At 43.7% G+C, this 15,901-nt stretch overlaps 1 protein-coding gene across 4 annotated transcripts in view; it reads right to left on the bottom strand.

Moving 5' to 3' along the window:
- NPAS2 (neuronal PAS domain protein 2) overlaps positions 1-15,901 on the bottom strand; it is a 171,921-nt gene that overhangs the window by 56,707 nt on the left and 99,313 nt on the right. For all 4 annotated transcript variants that reach the window (XM_074404234.1, XM_010348623.3, XM_074404230.1 and 1 more), the window contains 2 exons: positions 12,195-12,343; positions 4,799-4,890 (listed from right to left, as the gene is read on the bottom strand). In XM_074404234.1, the coding sequence (XP_074260335.1) occupies positions 4,799-4,890; positions 12,195-12,343 (241 nt within the window). The remainder of the gene's footprint in view (positions 1-4,798; positions 4,891-12,194; positions 12,344-15,901) is intronic.

Raw genomic sequence — 15,901 nt, 5'->3', positions numbered from 1 at the left:
ACATTTAGCCATGGAAATTCCCTAAGTAGGTTTAATGATAAGCATATTATTAGCCTGATTCAGAAATACCACCATTGCCGTTAAAAAACATCAGCCATAGTTTATGGTTCCCATCTCCCTACCCCTGCCATCACTTTGAGTTCAATGGTAAACATTTGCCCTGATAAAGATATCAGACCTAATAGATGCATTAAAAACAGAAAGTGTGCTTGCTGGCCAAGGTCGGCCTCTGCTCACATTCACTGCCACAGAGAAAGGCCCACTTTGGGACTGTTTGTAAAGAACATTCATGTTATTCTACAGGGCTGGGTGGGTGTGGGGATTGCATAACTGAACCAGATCCAGAAGCATTTCAGAATCTCTGAAAAATGCATGCATTTGAAAGTCTCTACTGAGTGCCCACTCTATGCTGGGCACACTGTTCTGGGTGCTTGCGATGTAACAGGTTGAAGGTGGACAATGCTTTCTCATAAAGCCAACACTGTAGCTATTATTATTATTATTTTTTCATTTGAGACAGAGTCTCAGTGTTGCCTAGGCGGGAGTGCAGTGGCGCGATCTCAGCTCACCGTAACCACCGCCTTCCAGGTTCCAGCAATTCTCCTGCCTCAGCCACCTGAGTAGCTGAGATTACAGGTGCATGCCACCATGCCCTGCTAATTTTTTTTTTAAGTAGAGACAGGGTTTCACCATGTTGGCCAGTGTGGTTTCGAACCTCTGACCTCAAGTGATCCACCTGCTTCAGCCTCCCAAAGTGCTGGAACCCAGGACAATGTGCCTAGAATAGAGTAGGCACTCAGTAGAGACTTTCAAATGCATGAATTTTTCAGACATTCTGAAATGCTTATGGATCCGGTTGAGTTACGCAACCCCCACACCCACCCAGCCTTGTAGAATAACGTAAATGTTCTTTACAAAGAGTCCTGAAGTGGTGCCCAACCACTTTTGGTGGTTTTAGATTATTTATTGAGATTTATTTTCGTGTGGATGCTTGTAATGCTTTCATAAGATGTATCTGAAAGTTGGTTTCTAAAATAAAGACCACATAATTCAGCAGAGAATAGGATCACGGTGGGAACTGGCTGCCTAGGGTGTGCCAGTGAGGGGGAGGAGATTAGAAATGAAGCCTACCTCATCAGAAAGCAAGTCTTTAAGGGAACAGTAGCTCAAGTAGACTTTCACTGGAAACCTGTCACTGTCGATTCACTGACTTTTTCTTTGAAAGACTATCTTCCCCAAATCTGGAAATTTTTCTGCTTTGCAAAAAAAGTGAAATATGTGCTTAGAAAGCTCTGGAAACATGTTGCATGCACTCAACTAGATGGTCACATGATGTCTGAGAATCTTCGTGGACAAAAGGGCAAAAGGGCGTTCATTCTTTCACGTTAGGAGGGTGTGGCTAAAGTGCATGGCAGTGGGAACCCGAAAGAGGCCACTATCAGTGCATGAAGGGCACCTTTATACCATGCCAAAATGGGAAAGAGTTTTCACCAGGAAAATTAACACTAGACTCATTTATTATTTTACACTGACATCTGGCAGGATTTCAACTGAAAAACAGATTCAAGTACATTTCTTAAATGGACCTCATCCTTTTGGACAGGCGTCCCCAAACTTTTTACACGGGGGGCCAGTTCACTGTCCCTCAGACCATTGGAGAGCCGCCACATACTGTGCTCCTCTCACTGACCACCAATGAAAGAGGTGCCCCTTCCAGAAGTGCAGCGGGGGGCCGGATAAATGGCCTCAGGGGGCCGCATGCGGCCCGCGGGCCGTAGTTTGGGGACACCTGCTCTTGGATGACATCAGTGGTTCTCAGCTGGGGGCAATTTTGGTAACGTCTGGAGGCATTTTTGGTTGTCACCACCGGAGTGGATGGTGCTGGCATCTAGTGCTGCAAAACGCCTGTAATACACAGGACAGCCCCCACGACGAAGAACTACCAGGTCCAAAATGTCCATGGTGAAAGGCTGAGAAACATTGGGTTAGATTTATGAGTTACGGTGAACGAAGTAATTTTTCTTTTCCAAGTATTTTTCTAAAAAATGTTTAAAGTCAGCTTTGTAGCCTTCCAGGAGGTGACTTTTTTAAGGGGTAAGGGCACTGTTGATGACGTCAGTGAGACTTTTCTGGTTAAAAGCAGATTGGAAGGCTGGGAAAAGCAAGAGCAGTACAAATGGTCTTGTGCAGTGGGCCCATGTCCCTTCTGAATATCTAAAGCAAGTGGGTGTTAAAAAGCTGAAGGTATTTATAGACGGAAGATAACTTTCATCAGCTCATTGGCATTTCCATCAACTCTATGAGAACTGCACTGAGTCACTGCTTTAAGAAAGCTTGCTCTGGTTTTGGAAGTCCCATCAGTAGCATCTGAAAGTGATTCAACAGAAAGTGGCTGCAAAGTGCTGTGACCCTATCCACAAAAGACTGATTTTGACTGGGGTGTTTCCACAGTGCCATAATGGCCCAGAATTTTACACCCGCCACACACTAGAGGGAAATGAAACCTCCCCTTTCTACTAATTCCTGAATCTGATGGAACATTTCTTGTGTTCTCTGGGACAACCTCTGGGCTAAGAGATTGCTTTTCTGATTAAAATTCAGAAATTCCACAAGCTCCCTAATCCCCGGTTCGCAGGCACTTTGGTCTCCTTTTGAGCGCATTTGTTCCAATGCTGGTAACCACAGTCTTTGCCAGCTGACACTTTACCAGCTTGGCTGGTCTGCAGCCAGGTCAATTTTGTTTTTTCAAACTTCACAGCTATGTGAGTCCTCCTGGAGTCTGGTTTTGCGCCTTTTTTGAGAGAAGAGGGAAGATGGGAGTCATGTCTGGAGGCCATTAGCAGTTCCCTAGGGATATGATGGGTTCTCTCCTGGGCTCCGTCCTCATTTCAAAAAGACAACATCCTGGCCACTAAGACATGGCACCTGGATTCTTTATAGTCTCTGAAATGGCTCTGAAAAAAGCAGAGGGATGTGCAGCTGGAGAGGGACCCATGCTATGGGGAGGTTGCACTGGGCAAGGATGACATCACCCTGGGAACTCCCCAATTCCCCCAACCACCGCTGGAGCTAAGGCCATCAGGAAGAGATGCTGGAAGGCTCCAGTCACTCAGCACTAGGTCTGTGTCTACTGAAGAGCAACAGGTTGGAAGAGAAACCTGACACAGTCAGGGTCAAAAGTACTGGTTGGTGGACTTCCCAGACCACTTACAGCTGCCATTCACTCAGAAGGACTGCTGGATGTGCAGGCTTCATTTCAGCTCCAATTCATTCATCTAATGTGATTTCCTTTCCATCAGCTTCTAGGAGTCTATCCCAGGAGCAAGGGAAAGTGCAGGAAGACTAGACGAATATAAAATCTTCCTTGTCTAGAAATTCCAGTCTCCTGAATCTCAGTCCTGTCTTCTAGCCCCGAAATTTATTCATTTTAACTTTACAAAAGCCCTATTTCCTTAAGTACTTTTGATAGTTTGAAACTCACTGGGAAAAAAGGTTGTGCTACAGGCTCTTAAAAAAAGGCTGCTGCTATAGGGTTATGTGTTTTAACTACTTTTCCATAAGAATTAAAAGATAAATCAATTTATGTAAATTAGCATAATGATACATTAATTCAACATTTCACAAGCTGCTTTAAATTTAACATACTTAAAAATGCATTGCTTCTGCAGAAAGTTCTGTATTTTCTTTAAATATAGTTCACATGTAGATTTAAGTATCTTTCATCTTATGCAAATGTTCATTAATGCGTTTACATTTCATAATATTTGGACATCTTCATTCTGGCATTTTCTTACTCCAGTACTTTCTGTTTTCTGCAAGTTAATCTATGTAAATTGAAGTTTACCTCAGTCTTATATAGGCACATAAGATATGAGAGAGAAAGATTTATCCCCAGAAGCCACTCTCCAGACAACCTGCCAGGAACCACTGGTCACTGCCAGCATCTAACTTCCTGTTGCTGAGCTCCTCTGTCCCAGTTCGCCTCCTTTTGGTCGAGGACATGAACATGCCATGCCTGGAGCTTTCTCTGCCCCACTGCCGTATCCATATCCCCTGAAACTTATCTCCAGGTAAGAAGTCACAGCACCTCGCCGGTTGTTTCTATAGAGGCTTATGCTCATCTGTACTGAGGAGTTTCGCTCATATACAAATATACGATGTTGAGGAAGGGCACTTGTTCAGATGAGCCAGGTCTTCACAGACATGGCCCAGTAGATGAGTACGGGCTCCCAACCCAGAGGGAGGAACATGAGTATCTCACTCAGCACAGAAAGGGCGTGAGCTGGATGGGGAGCTATGGGTCCCTGTGGCTGACATCCGTAGGCCATGTGGATGTCATATGAGTTCAAGTTCAAAGCTTATCTTTAAAAGACAGTTTTAAATTTCAAAACATGTTTCTGCTGACGGAAAAAATGTATAATCATAGCAGTCTAAAGAGGAGACTCTCTGAGCCAAATGACAGTGCAAGCTGATTCATCTTCCCTCTGTCCTCTCTCTACCTACCCTGAACCCACCCTTCCTGGTTCCCTAGCTAGGTGTCCTCTCGTTGTGGCACCATGAAGGAGATCGTCCTGTGGTCAGTGTAGTGAAAGCACAGGACCACATTCAATTCTAGGATTCTTGCTGACCTAGCCCATAGGCAACCACAGGCAGAGAACCTCAGGGTGGGTATCTGTTTCAAAGTCAAGTCTTCCCAGAATCAAGAACAGTAGTTTCCTTTGGGCAAAGGGGCTTATCTGCAACAAGTAGCTACATTTTAATTGGCAACTGTGTAAGCTATTTTGAAAGTGCATTTCACCTCCAACATCAGCTGGGTGAATTCTTCATTACTGAGGAATGAAGGCTTCCAGTCTTGCTGAATGTCACAGATTTCCGTTTGCGCAGAGACTTCTAAAAAAGAGACACAAATAAGCCTTTATATTCAATGGCACCTAGAAATTGGAATTAACAAATGAAGCACATGTTACTTCTATGTAATTTTGTGTAAACTTCTGTGTAGTTTAATTTAAGAAGCCAGCATAAGGAAATATGTTACCCTGATTTCCAAGGACTGGGAGCTTTGGATGTCATGGGCTCTTGATGTTTCTCCTCCCTTAATGAGGCTTTAGGGAGGAGCATCCCCCACCTTCTCTATGGCTGTGGTGCCTGCCCTTGCGGGTGGTACCATGCCCCTGAATGTCTACATGATGAACTCCATCATCAACAGTTGAAATTAGGTAGTTGCCACCTATGAAGACAACAGGAACAAAGACTGGGATGGTGGGACATTTCCATAAGTAGCTTCTTCATGGTCCAGCTGAAGCAAAACACTTCAGAGATCTGGGATTTTCAAAATTCCAGAAACATCTTCGGCTTGTGGAAAATAACCCACTGTGTTATACAGAATGAACCACATTTTTCAGCACTTCCGTTGCTGAAGTGTAGTGTGCTATACAAATACATAGAATATATTCCTCTCAAAACTCTTCGGGGTTAATCTATAGCTTATCCATTTCATGTAACTGCCTCGTTCTGAAGACATTAATTATGTGCATTTGTAAATTCAAATCGTCATTGGCCTACAAGGGGCTACTTAAATATTTTAGTTCTTCTGCATTTTTAAAGAATGTTTTGTGCTATTATTAAATTATTTCTGATAAGATAATTACAGGTAGCTCAAATGCAATACCAAATACGTTTGTTTTTCCTTCAGGTTACCCTCCATCTTAAACCAACATTTTGCTCCATTTCACATAGAAACAGATTTCTTTAGGTATTATTTTCTTGGTGCTAGGAAAAAATGTAAGAACATAAGACTCATCTCTCAGATAATAAAACTAACCTGTTTATCAACTTCCTGGAGAATGCAAATGGTCCAGGCAGATAATCCATCAACTTTAAGCCAGGACAAAGATTTCAAGGCTCTCTCCTTTGTGCCTCTGTTTTTGATAATTTCGCTTACATGGAGCATGAGGAATGCATTCTGCCATTTGAATGAATGAATCTGAGTGAATGCAGCAGCTTCTCATGAACAAAGGATGTCGAGAGCGGAGTTGTGCATGTGACCCTGTAAACCTCCACTTGTTCCAAAACCCAGTGTTCCTGGCAGTGCTTGGCTCCACCAGGAAAGTTCCTTCCTTCGAGATGTCACAAAGAACAAGTTGCTGCTCCTGTTATACAAAATTGGATTTTTGTCTTTGTGATTTTAAAGGGGCACAAAAGAGCTGCTATGAGCCTTTGGTGATTGAACACTGGGAGAAACCCAGGAGAGGAATCTGTGCTGGTGGTCGGTCCACCAATGACACTGAGAGGGCCCCTGAGGAAGGGCCCGGCTGTGGGGACGAGCCCGGTGCCGGCCGTCATAGGCACATGGTCACATGCAGCATGGGAAGCAGAGGCAGGTGCTACACACACATCTTGGCCAGAATCCATTCGGTGGTGCTGGCTGAGGCGAGAAGGAGAGGGTGCAACTGCCAGTTCTTCAAACAAATGGTTGCCACAGTTTGGCCACTTAGAAAAGAGAAGGACTGAAGATGTGCTACAATATTAACCCTGTGAAAGCCTTTCCTCTTCTCCCCAATATGCACACACATCTGTAAGACTCTTTTGACCACTAGGATCAAACTGTAGATTAACTGTTTGTCTAGCAGAAGAGTCTTTATGGAAGCTGAAATTTCACTGAGATAGAGATCCATTCAACTTAATGGTGAAGGAAAAATGAAAGACCTATTTCTTTTACCTGAGTAATTTTTAGATCATTCTGTATGACTGGGTATTTTGTTGACACTAACATAATAATACCGAAAGCAGTCATCTTATTCACTTTGTATTTCAACAACTCAATTAGACTCCTTGGAAGTTAAGGTTCAGTTGATAGCATATTAAAAAAATACGTTAGATACAATGTCTCAAATCGAGAAAAAACTGTGTTCCCCTGGGAAATAAAATTCAGTGTTATGGTCAAAGTGGTTTCTAAATTTCAAGGGAAAAAAACCACCTGGGAGCCATTTTTTAAGGAAAACATTGTGATTAAGAGCCAACCCCCAAAATTCTACTCCGGTATCACTTGTAACCATTTTCTGGAGTGCTCAACTCCCAATTGCTCCTGGTATATCTGAATAATAAGCAGTATTTCTTTGGGATGTATGTGGTCAAATAAAAGTCTGGAAAATGGAGCAGAAATTCCCCAGCTGTCCTGGGTAGATACTACCGTGTTGAAAAGGGAAATTTCTCCTTGTTCTACAGCTCTACCCGCCTTACCTTCCATCTATGAAGACAGACACATTGAAGAGGTGTGAATGAGGAATGGGATTTAATGTTAGGAGAAAATTCCATTAAGTCAGCTTGAGACTCACTCAGGAAGAAGATAACATGTAGGTCAGCCTGACCCTGTAGAACTAACATTTAGGGCTGGGCACAGTGCCTCACACCTGTAATCCCAGCACTTTGGGAGGCCAGGGTGGGTGGGTTGCCTGAGGTTAGGAGTTTGAGACCAGCCTGGCCAACACCTGGAAACTCCTGTCTCTACTAAAAATACAAAATTAGCTGGGTGTGGTGGCTGGCACCTGTAATCCCAGCTACTTGGGAGACTGAGGTAGGAGAATCACTTGAACCTGGGAGGCAGAGTTTGCAGTGAGCTGAAATCATGCCATTGCACTCCAGCCTGGGTAACAAGAGCGAGATTTCATCTCAAAAAAAAAAAAAAAAAAAAAGAAAGAAAGAAAGAAAAATAACATTTAGATGGATGTGGATAAGAATGTCCAATTTGTCCTGCTATTTACATACTTTAGGGATTTCTCTCTTATAATAGCTACTGTTACAAAATTTTGCTACAAAGAAACATGATCAGATGCCCATGTTGATTTGGAGTACTTCAGAGAGAGTAAGTGTACAGTCCAGGATTAAAGTTTATTTCCCAAGCTGAGAAAATAATGCTGAAAGATTATTAGGGAAAGAGCTAAATAATTATAACTGCTTGGACCTAATCATCTTTCCTTACTTATCATGTGGTCCTTCTTCAGCATGAAGGCAGGAAGTATGTTGAAATTCATAGTTCTTAACCCTCACTGCATGCCAGAATCACCTGGGGAGATTTAAAAATGCTGGTGCCTGGGCCTTACCTAGCCATCTGCTGGTGAAACACTCTCTACCCTCTATAACAAACAGCCCCGATTTGTAGTGTTTGCCCCTTTCTGTAAATACTCCTACCATGGCTGATTTCAAGCTACCAATTTGATGTCAGCCGGCTTGCAAAACTCCTGAAAATTGAACGGTCTTCTCTGGCAAGCTGATATACCATTGTGGTCCCACCCCTAGAGATTGTGTCATATTGGTCTGTTGGGGGGTTACCTGGTAACATGTATTTTTCAGAAGCTCTTCAGGTGATTCAAATTCACAGACAACGCTGAGAACCAGTAGTCTAAATGGACACACTCATGAACTGCTGTAGTGCAGCCGTGACATAAATATCCACAAGAGCCTGGTAGCTCACCTCTTGTAAAGGAGCCACAGAGTAGAGTGCTAAAAACTTGGGCTCTGGAGACAGGCTGCTCTCTGTTTAGAGTCTGCATTTTCCTGGCTGTCTGACTTGGATGGGTGAGTGACTTGACCTTGTGTACCGCATCTGTGCGATGGAACTAACTCAAAGTGCTGCCATGGGCTGGGTGAGGTGGCTGAGGCCTGTGATCCCAGCACTTTGGGATGCCAAGGCAGGAGGATGACTTGAGGCCAGGAGTTTGAGACCAGTCTGGCCAAAGCGGCAAAACCCGGTCTCCACTAAAAATACAAAAATTAGCAGGGTGTGGTGGCACACGCCTGTAATCCCAGCTACTCGGAAAGCTAAGACAGGAAAATCGCTTCCACCTGGGAGGTGGAGGTTGCAGTGTGCCGAAACTGCACCACTGCACTCCAACATGGGTGACAGAGTGAGATTCTGTCTCCAAAAAAAAGTGTTGCCATGAAGAGGAGCTCTGCGTAGAGGAGTTCTTGTACACAAAACCTTTAGAACGCTGTCCAGCTCATAGCAAGCCCTGAGTCAATGCCAACGGCCTGTGTTCTCTGTTGCAGATACCTGCAGAGTCCATGTCCATTTGGATTGCAAGGAAAGGAGAGTGCTTGCTTCGTTTTATGCTTTAGTCCAAGTTTTGGTCCAACAACTCTATTTCTCCAAAAAATGTACCATGAATTCTCTGCTTTCTTTTGAATAGGAAATCACAGAGAGGAGTGAGATCCTGGCACGATCCTGGGTGTGTTTAAGTGGGTTGTGCAGAGTAGGGCTTTGTCTTATGAAGAAGGCGAGCTGAAGCAGGTTCTCCTGGCATTTGGAGGCTGTATTTCTACTGACCCATCCTTTCCAGGGCCCAGATTTGACAATTCTGTAATTCCACAGTGGACAGAGCCCGGCATAAATGTCAGGCTGATGAACTTGATCCCAGCTGTCCTATTTAACAGCTGTCCTGCTTCTCAGTGGCACTGACCTAGTTTGAGTAATTTGTACAAAATATCTTGGCAATCAAACCAACCTGCTATTTCACTTGGCTAAATCATTATTTAGGAAATATAACCATTTTGATTAAATTATCAGGGCAATCAAATACTGCTATAACCCTTCATTCCAATCCTGTTTGATTGGGCTTCCCTGACTTTTAACAAAAGCAATTAACATGTTCTTTAACTCTCTCCTGGGCAGCCTTGGGGAAAAAAATGAGGCTATATCATTACTGTCACATTGTTAATAGGTATATGTGATAATCAAAGAAATAATAAAAGAATAAGAAGTATAATAAAACTTTCTGATGTCCCAGCCCATCCTCTTTTATGAAATCATCTTGTCTAGGAAAATATTCAGTGGAAGAGGTACATCACCGCAGGCACGGAAGAGCTGTAATTATTTCCTCACTAATTCTGACATTTCTGACTTATTCTGTTTGGTGTCATGATGAAAGAAAAAATAGTTCTGCTCTTCCTGCTTGCTAATAGGTTTTGAGCCCTCTTAACTATTCTGTGACTTTTTGTAACATCCTGGGTGACTGGCAGGGTAGGTGTAATCAGTGCTAACAGGTAAAAGGGTTTGAAGGAGAGGAAAAGGGAGAGAGAATGATTTGAGAAAGACCTGAGTTCAAGGATGGGTTCAAGTGGCACATGCAGGTGATCATGTGATGGAATACAATATACAAAGGAAAGGGAACTAGCAACAGCACTGGAAGAATGGGAGGAATCACATAAACATCATATGCTAATTCATAGTTCCATCTGAGTAAGTTTCCAACAGTCAAAACCAACCTATGGGGTTAGACGTCAGCACAGAGGGTCCTTCTTTTGGGAAAGCAGAGGAAGACAGGAAGGGACTTATATTTCTTGACTTGGGTCATCGGTTCCCTGGCTGTGTCTGCTCTGTGATAATTAATTCAACTGTACAGTTAAGATTTATATATTCTCTGTATGTGTTACTTTTATAAAGTATGACAAAGACAGAAAAAGAATGGAGTGCCAGGATAACTGGAAATCCACATGCAAAAGGATGAATTTTCACTGCCTACCTTACGACATCTACAAAAATGAACATAAAATGGACCAAATATCTATGCTTGACCTACAGTTCAAAATTGTAAACCTCTTAGAAGAAAACAAAGATATAACTCTTCATTACCTTAGATCAGGCAATGGTTTCTTAGATAGAATGCCTCAAGCGCAAGCAATCAAAATAAAAAAAATAAATTGGATGCTAACTGATTAAAACTTAAAACCTCTGTGTGTCAAAGAATATCACTTGAAAAGTAAAAAGACAATCCACAGAATGGGGGAAGATATTTTCAATTCTATACCAGTTAAGGGTCTAGTATCCAGAATGTATGGAGAACTCTTATCACTCAAGAATAAAAAGATAAATAATTTAAAAACGGGCCATGGATTTGGACATTTCTCCAAAGAAGATATGCAAATGGCCAATAAGTACATGAAAAGGTCATGAAAAGGAAAACATCATTAGTCATCAGGGAAATGCAAATCAAAGTCATATGAGACATTGCTTCATACTCACTAGGGAGATGATATTAATAATAGTCATAATAAAAAAAAGACAGTAACAAGTATTGGCAAGGATGTGGAGAAACTGGAACCCTCATACATTGGAATGTAACTTGGTACGAGCCACCTTGGAAAACAGTTTGGCACTTCCTCAAAAAGTTAAACACTACCATTTAATGCAGCAATTCCCCTCCTAGAAATACAAACAAGAGAAGTGAAAACATGTATCAACTGAAAAAAGGGGATATGAATGTTCATAGCAGCATCATTCTAAACATCCAAAAATTGCAAACAACCCAAATATCCAACAACTGATGAAAGGATAATCAAAATATGGTATCAATATTAATATATCCATACAATGGAATATTGTTGGTCCGTAAAATGGAATAAAGTAGTCGTACATGCAAAAACACAGATGCTAAGTGAAAGAAGCCAGATACAAAAGACCACATATCATATGATTCTATTTGTATAAAATGCCTAGAATAGGGGAGTTCAGAGAGACAGAAAATAGATTAGTGCTTGCCAGGACCTGGAGGGAGGGGGAAGAACGAGAAATGATCACTAACGGATACAGGGTTTCTTTTTTAGCATGATGAAATTAGATAGTGGTGATGGTTACATCACCTTGTGAATATTCTGAAGGCCACTGCAGTCTATACTTCAAAATGGTAAATTTTATGGTATGGAAATTATATCTCAATAAAAACACAATGAATGTGACATTAAGAAAATAAATTCTTTTCAATGTATTTTTTCATGATGTAGCTCAAAAGACCAAAGAGTTTGGGGGCAGTGGCAGAGAGGGAGGAAAAGGTCCACACAGTATGATCCCACAGGAAGGAAGTACTTGGCCACGGCGTCTGTTCAGCATTGAATAATAAAAGACACTTGCTCCAGGGAGTTTTGATCAAGACCTTGTCACTGTGAATGCCATACTGCTTTGGCTGGGCGCTACCTGTGAGGTTGTTTTAGATTCTCTCGTCTGGCTGACAATGCAATTGAGAAGCGCGTGTCCTCTCCCCACCTAACCAGAGATGGGCTGATAGAGGGTCGAGTGCCTTTGAAAGGGGAAGCCCTCGACTGGTAAGGCTGGGCCCGGCTGGGGAGGAAGCCCAGACTGGTGAAGTCATCACCACATGGACAGGGCAGGGCAGAAGGAAAACAGAGAGAAGGGTGACCTTTACCATTGTGTTTCTGCAAAAATCCGATGACCTTTTCCAACACGGTGGTTTTGTCCATTTTCCGTGTGTTGCCAGGGAGCATGGAGCTGAGCTCTTTGATGAGAACATTGAACTGGTCCCGACGCTTCTTCTCAGACTTGTTTCGAGAAGCTCTGTAAATGCAAAATGAACAGGTTACTGGAACATTCCATGTCACAAAGGCTTTGTTATGAAACAGAAGCACTTTCTATTAGAGCACATTCTATTGTGATCATCTCTCTTATCAAAAAACTCTCTCAGGAAGGTCACACTGGCGACATTTCCGGGGAAGGGCGATAGAAAATGTTTTGCTAGACTCTTGGTCACAAAGACAGACAGCAGTAACAAACAGTAAGTTCTGACTCAGACTCCAGATCTTACACAGATTAGCTCTGAGGCTGATGCTGCTTATTCAGACTTCATGGAGCTGTAGCTTTCAGAGAGCAAAGGACATGTTGTGGACTGAGATGGCTGTGCTGGGAGAGTCCTTCCTAAGACTCAAACCATGTCCCCTCCAATCCAGATCATCCGGCCTGGTTTCAGGGCCATACCGGGGCCAGGTGTCTCGTATGCCACCAGGGCATATGTCCTGGCCCCTGCTCCAAAGAGCTCATCGCCCCGTTGGGGGAGGCAAGACACGTCCTTCCCACAACAGCCAGGGCGGATGTATGATGGGTACTGCACATGGCTGTCAAGTTGCTGAGAGCAGCTGAACCCTTTTTAAAATGACATGGAGGAAACTTAAATGCATATTACTAAGTTAAAGAAGCTAGTCTGAAAAAGCTGAACACTGTATGAGAGCAAGAATATGACATCCTGGAAAATGAAAAACTATAGAGACAGCACAAAGATTGGCGGTTACCAGGGGTTAGGGAGGGATGAACAGCTGGAGCACAGGGGATTTGTAGGGCAGTGAAGCCACTCTGTATGATACCATAATGGTGGATGTGTGTCATCACACATTTGTCTAGACTTGGACAATGTACAACACTAGGAGTGTGCCCTGATGTTAACTCTGGACTCTGGGTGGTAACAATATATCAAGCTCATCAGCTATAACTAATCATCACTCTTGTGGGGGCTGGTGATCATGGGGGAGGCTGAGTATGTCCAGGGAGGGCCCAGTGGATATGAGAACGCTCTGTATCTTTCACTCAGTTTGTCTGTGAGCCTAAAACTGCTCAAAAAAATAAAGTCTATTTTAAATAAGTAACACCCTACACTGCACACCTATAGGAGAGATCAAAGCAAAGCTGCTTGGTTTGAAGGGAGGCCCCCCCCGCCACCCACCACCCAAACACCTCTGAGGACCCTGAGATCCTCAGGAACTTGAGTAGGGAATTGTGGCTCTCAGCGCTGCTGTAATTAACAAGCAACAAGGAACACAAGATGCACAAAGCCCTCCTGAGAAGCCCAGAAGCAGTGCTGCTTGAGGGGTCTCCGTATTCAATGACACGCCACAGGTCCTTCATCAACAATCCACGTATTTGAAGGTGATCCAGGGCTGAGACAGCTGGCTCACTCCTCCCCAATTTACTGAAGACTTATTCCAGAAGTCAGCTCTCTGAGAGAGAACAGGGACCCCAGAGGCTGGGCCCATAAAACACTGCTGGCTTGTCCAGGCACCTGGGGCTGGCGGTCATGGTTCCCAGGGGAGCAAATCATTTAAGAGGAGGCTCCTGGCCAGTGTGTGGTCAGGACAGAGCACGCTGCTGGATTCTGATTCATCTCCCTTGGAGCAGGTATCGGTATCTCTAGATAACAGTATCAATAAAGACCCTGCTTCCCTAGACGGTCCTAGGACACAAAAGAACACATTTCCAAAACCCTTTCCCTAGACACCATGAGGACAGCAACCACTGGATCGCCTCTGCCTAACTGCATACAACCTCCCTTTATTTCAACACGCATGTTCACACCCATCTCATAGCGGTCCTATCTCAGTTTGGGCTGTTTCCTGATAACATCTAGGTAATTCTTTAAAGCTCAGCTAACGTGCGTGGTCACTGCTCTTTACCTGGGGTTGTCTTCCTGCCTCTCCCCTCTTCCGCCTGTTGTTGGATTTTGGATTAAGGGATTTCTACAAAGGCCCTGGCCCTCGCCGAGACGCTCTCTTTACTGAGCTCTCCCTCATCACACACCAGCAGCAGGCGTGGCGGCAAGATGTTGAGGAGTCTTGTTGCTAGTCCAGGCTAAAAGGCACCATGTTCAAACACACAGGAGGGAAGAAAGGAACCCTTTAACTTTCTGAGTGAGTGCCTATGCATTATAAATAATTTTTTGGCCTAGATTTTAAAGAGTGACATGCAACCTCCTTAGCCAAAAAAAGCTCTGTTCCTGTCCTAGTTTGCCCATTATAAATTATTTGTGAGCCAATAACACCCAGCTCATTACTGCTCTGTTCTCTTCTTCAATGGGTGTAATGACGACCAACATGGCCTGGCAGCAATTGCGACGAAGGCTCCTATCGTTAGTGACAGAAACACAAGCTCGTTTCCATCTGCCTCCGGCTGGGATACACTGTGGTGCCCGCTGGAAACTGGTCGGTGTCAGCTGGTTCTGCTGCTCTCAGGCAAGAGAAAGAAAACCAGCGTGGAATGACCTTTCCAAAAAGAGGGTCCTCTCAGTAGGCCCTGAGACCACCACACACAGGCAGTGGGACAGCAGGTTTTGAAAGACACCCCAACAGTCAGGCTTTGAGGGTTTTTTTTTTTTGAGATAGAGTCTCGCTCTGTCACCCAGGCTGGAGGGCAGTGCCATGATCTTAGCTCACTGCAACTTCTGCCTCCCAGGTTCAAGCAATTCTCCTGCCTCAGCCTCTCCAGTAGCGGGGATTACAGGTGCCTGCCACCATGCCTGGCTCATTTTTGTATTTTTAGTAGAAATGGGGCTTTACCATGTTGACCAGGCTGGTCTCAAACTCCTGACCTCAGGTGATCCACCAGCGTCAGCCTCCAAAAATGCTGGGATTACAGGCATGAGTCACCATGCCTGCCCAGGCTTTGAGGTTTTAAGGAATATTTTTTAACATTCAATAAAATTCATCCACTTTAAGTGCATAGTTTGGTGTATTAATTGGGTAACTAGCACCAAAATCAAGATAAACAACAGTTCCCTCATTCTAAAGAGGTTTCTCTTGTGTCTCTGTGATTGATCTGCCCATCCACAGCCACAGCTACAGGCAACCACTGATCTGCTGTTAGTGTAGTTTCACCTGGTCTAGAATTCGACAGTCCTGGAATCAGAGCATACAGCATTTGACTTTCATTTAGCATGACGTTTTTGAGATGCCTCCATGTTGCTGCACATATTAACATCCTATTCTCTTTTCCTGCTGACTAGTATTCCTGTGTATGAACATGTCACAACATCTGGTTCATTTCCAGTTCAGGGGTAATAAGAATAATGCTGTTCTGAATACTCATGTACAGATCTTTGGGTAGACAGAGGCATTCATTTCTCCTGGGTGCATACAGAGGCATGGAATTGCTGGGTCATCTGTTATGTGTGTGTTTAACCTGATAAGACACAGCTGCACTGTCATACAAAGCTGGTTACACTTTTTGCTTTTCCACCAGCAATATATGAAAGTCCCGGATGTTGCAATCCCCGCCAATGCTTGCCAATGCTTGGTGATGTGAGCCTTTTTTTTTTTTTCGAGACAGAGTCTCACACTGTCACCCAGGCTGTAG

This window comes from Saimiri boliviensis, chromosome 1, assembly GCF_048565385.1.
Source record: "Saimiri boliviensis isolate mSaiBol1 chromosome 1, mSaiBol1.pri, whole genome shotgun sequence".
NCBI classification, from domain to species: Eukaryota; Metazoa; Chordata; class Mammalia; order Primates; family Cebidae; genus Saimiri; species Saimiri boliviensis.
The sequence above is the reverse complement of the archived record's forward strand: the minus strand, read 5'-3'. Positions and strand labels throughout refer to the sequence as shown.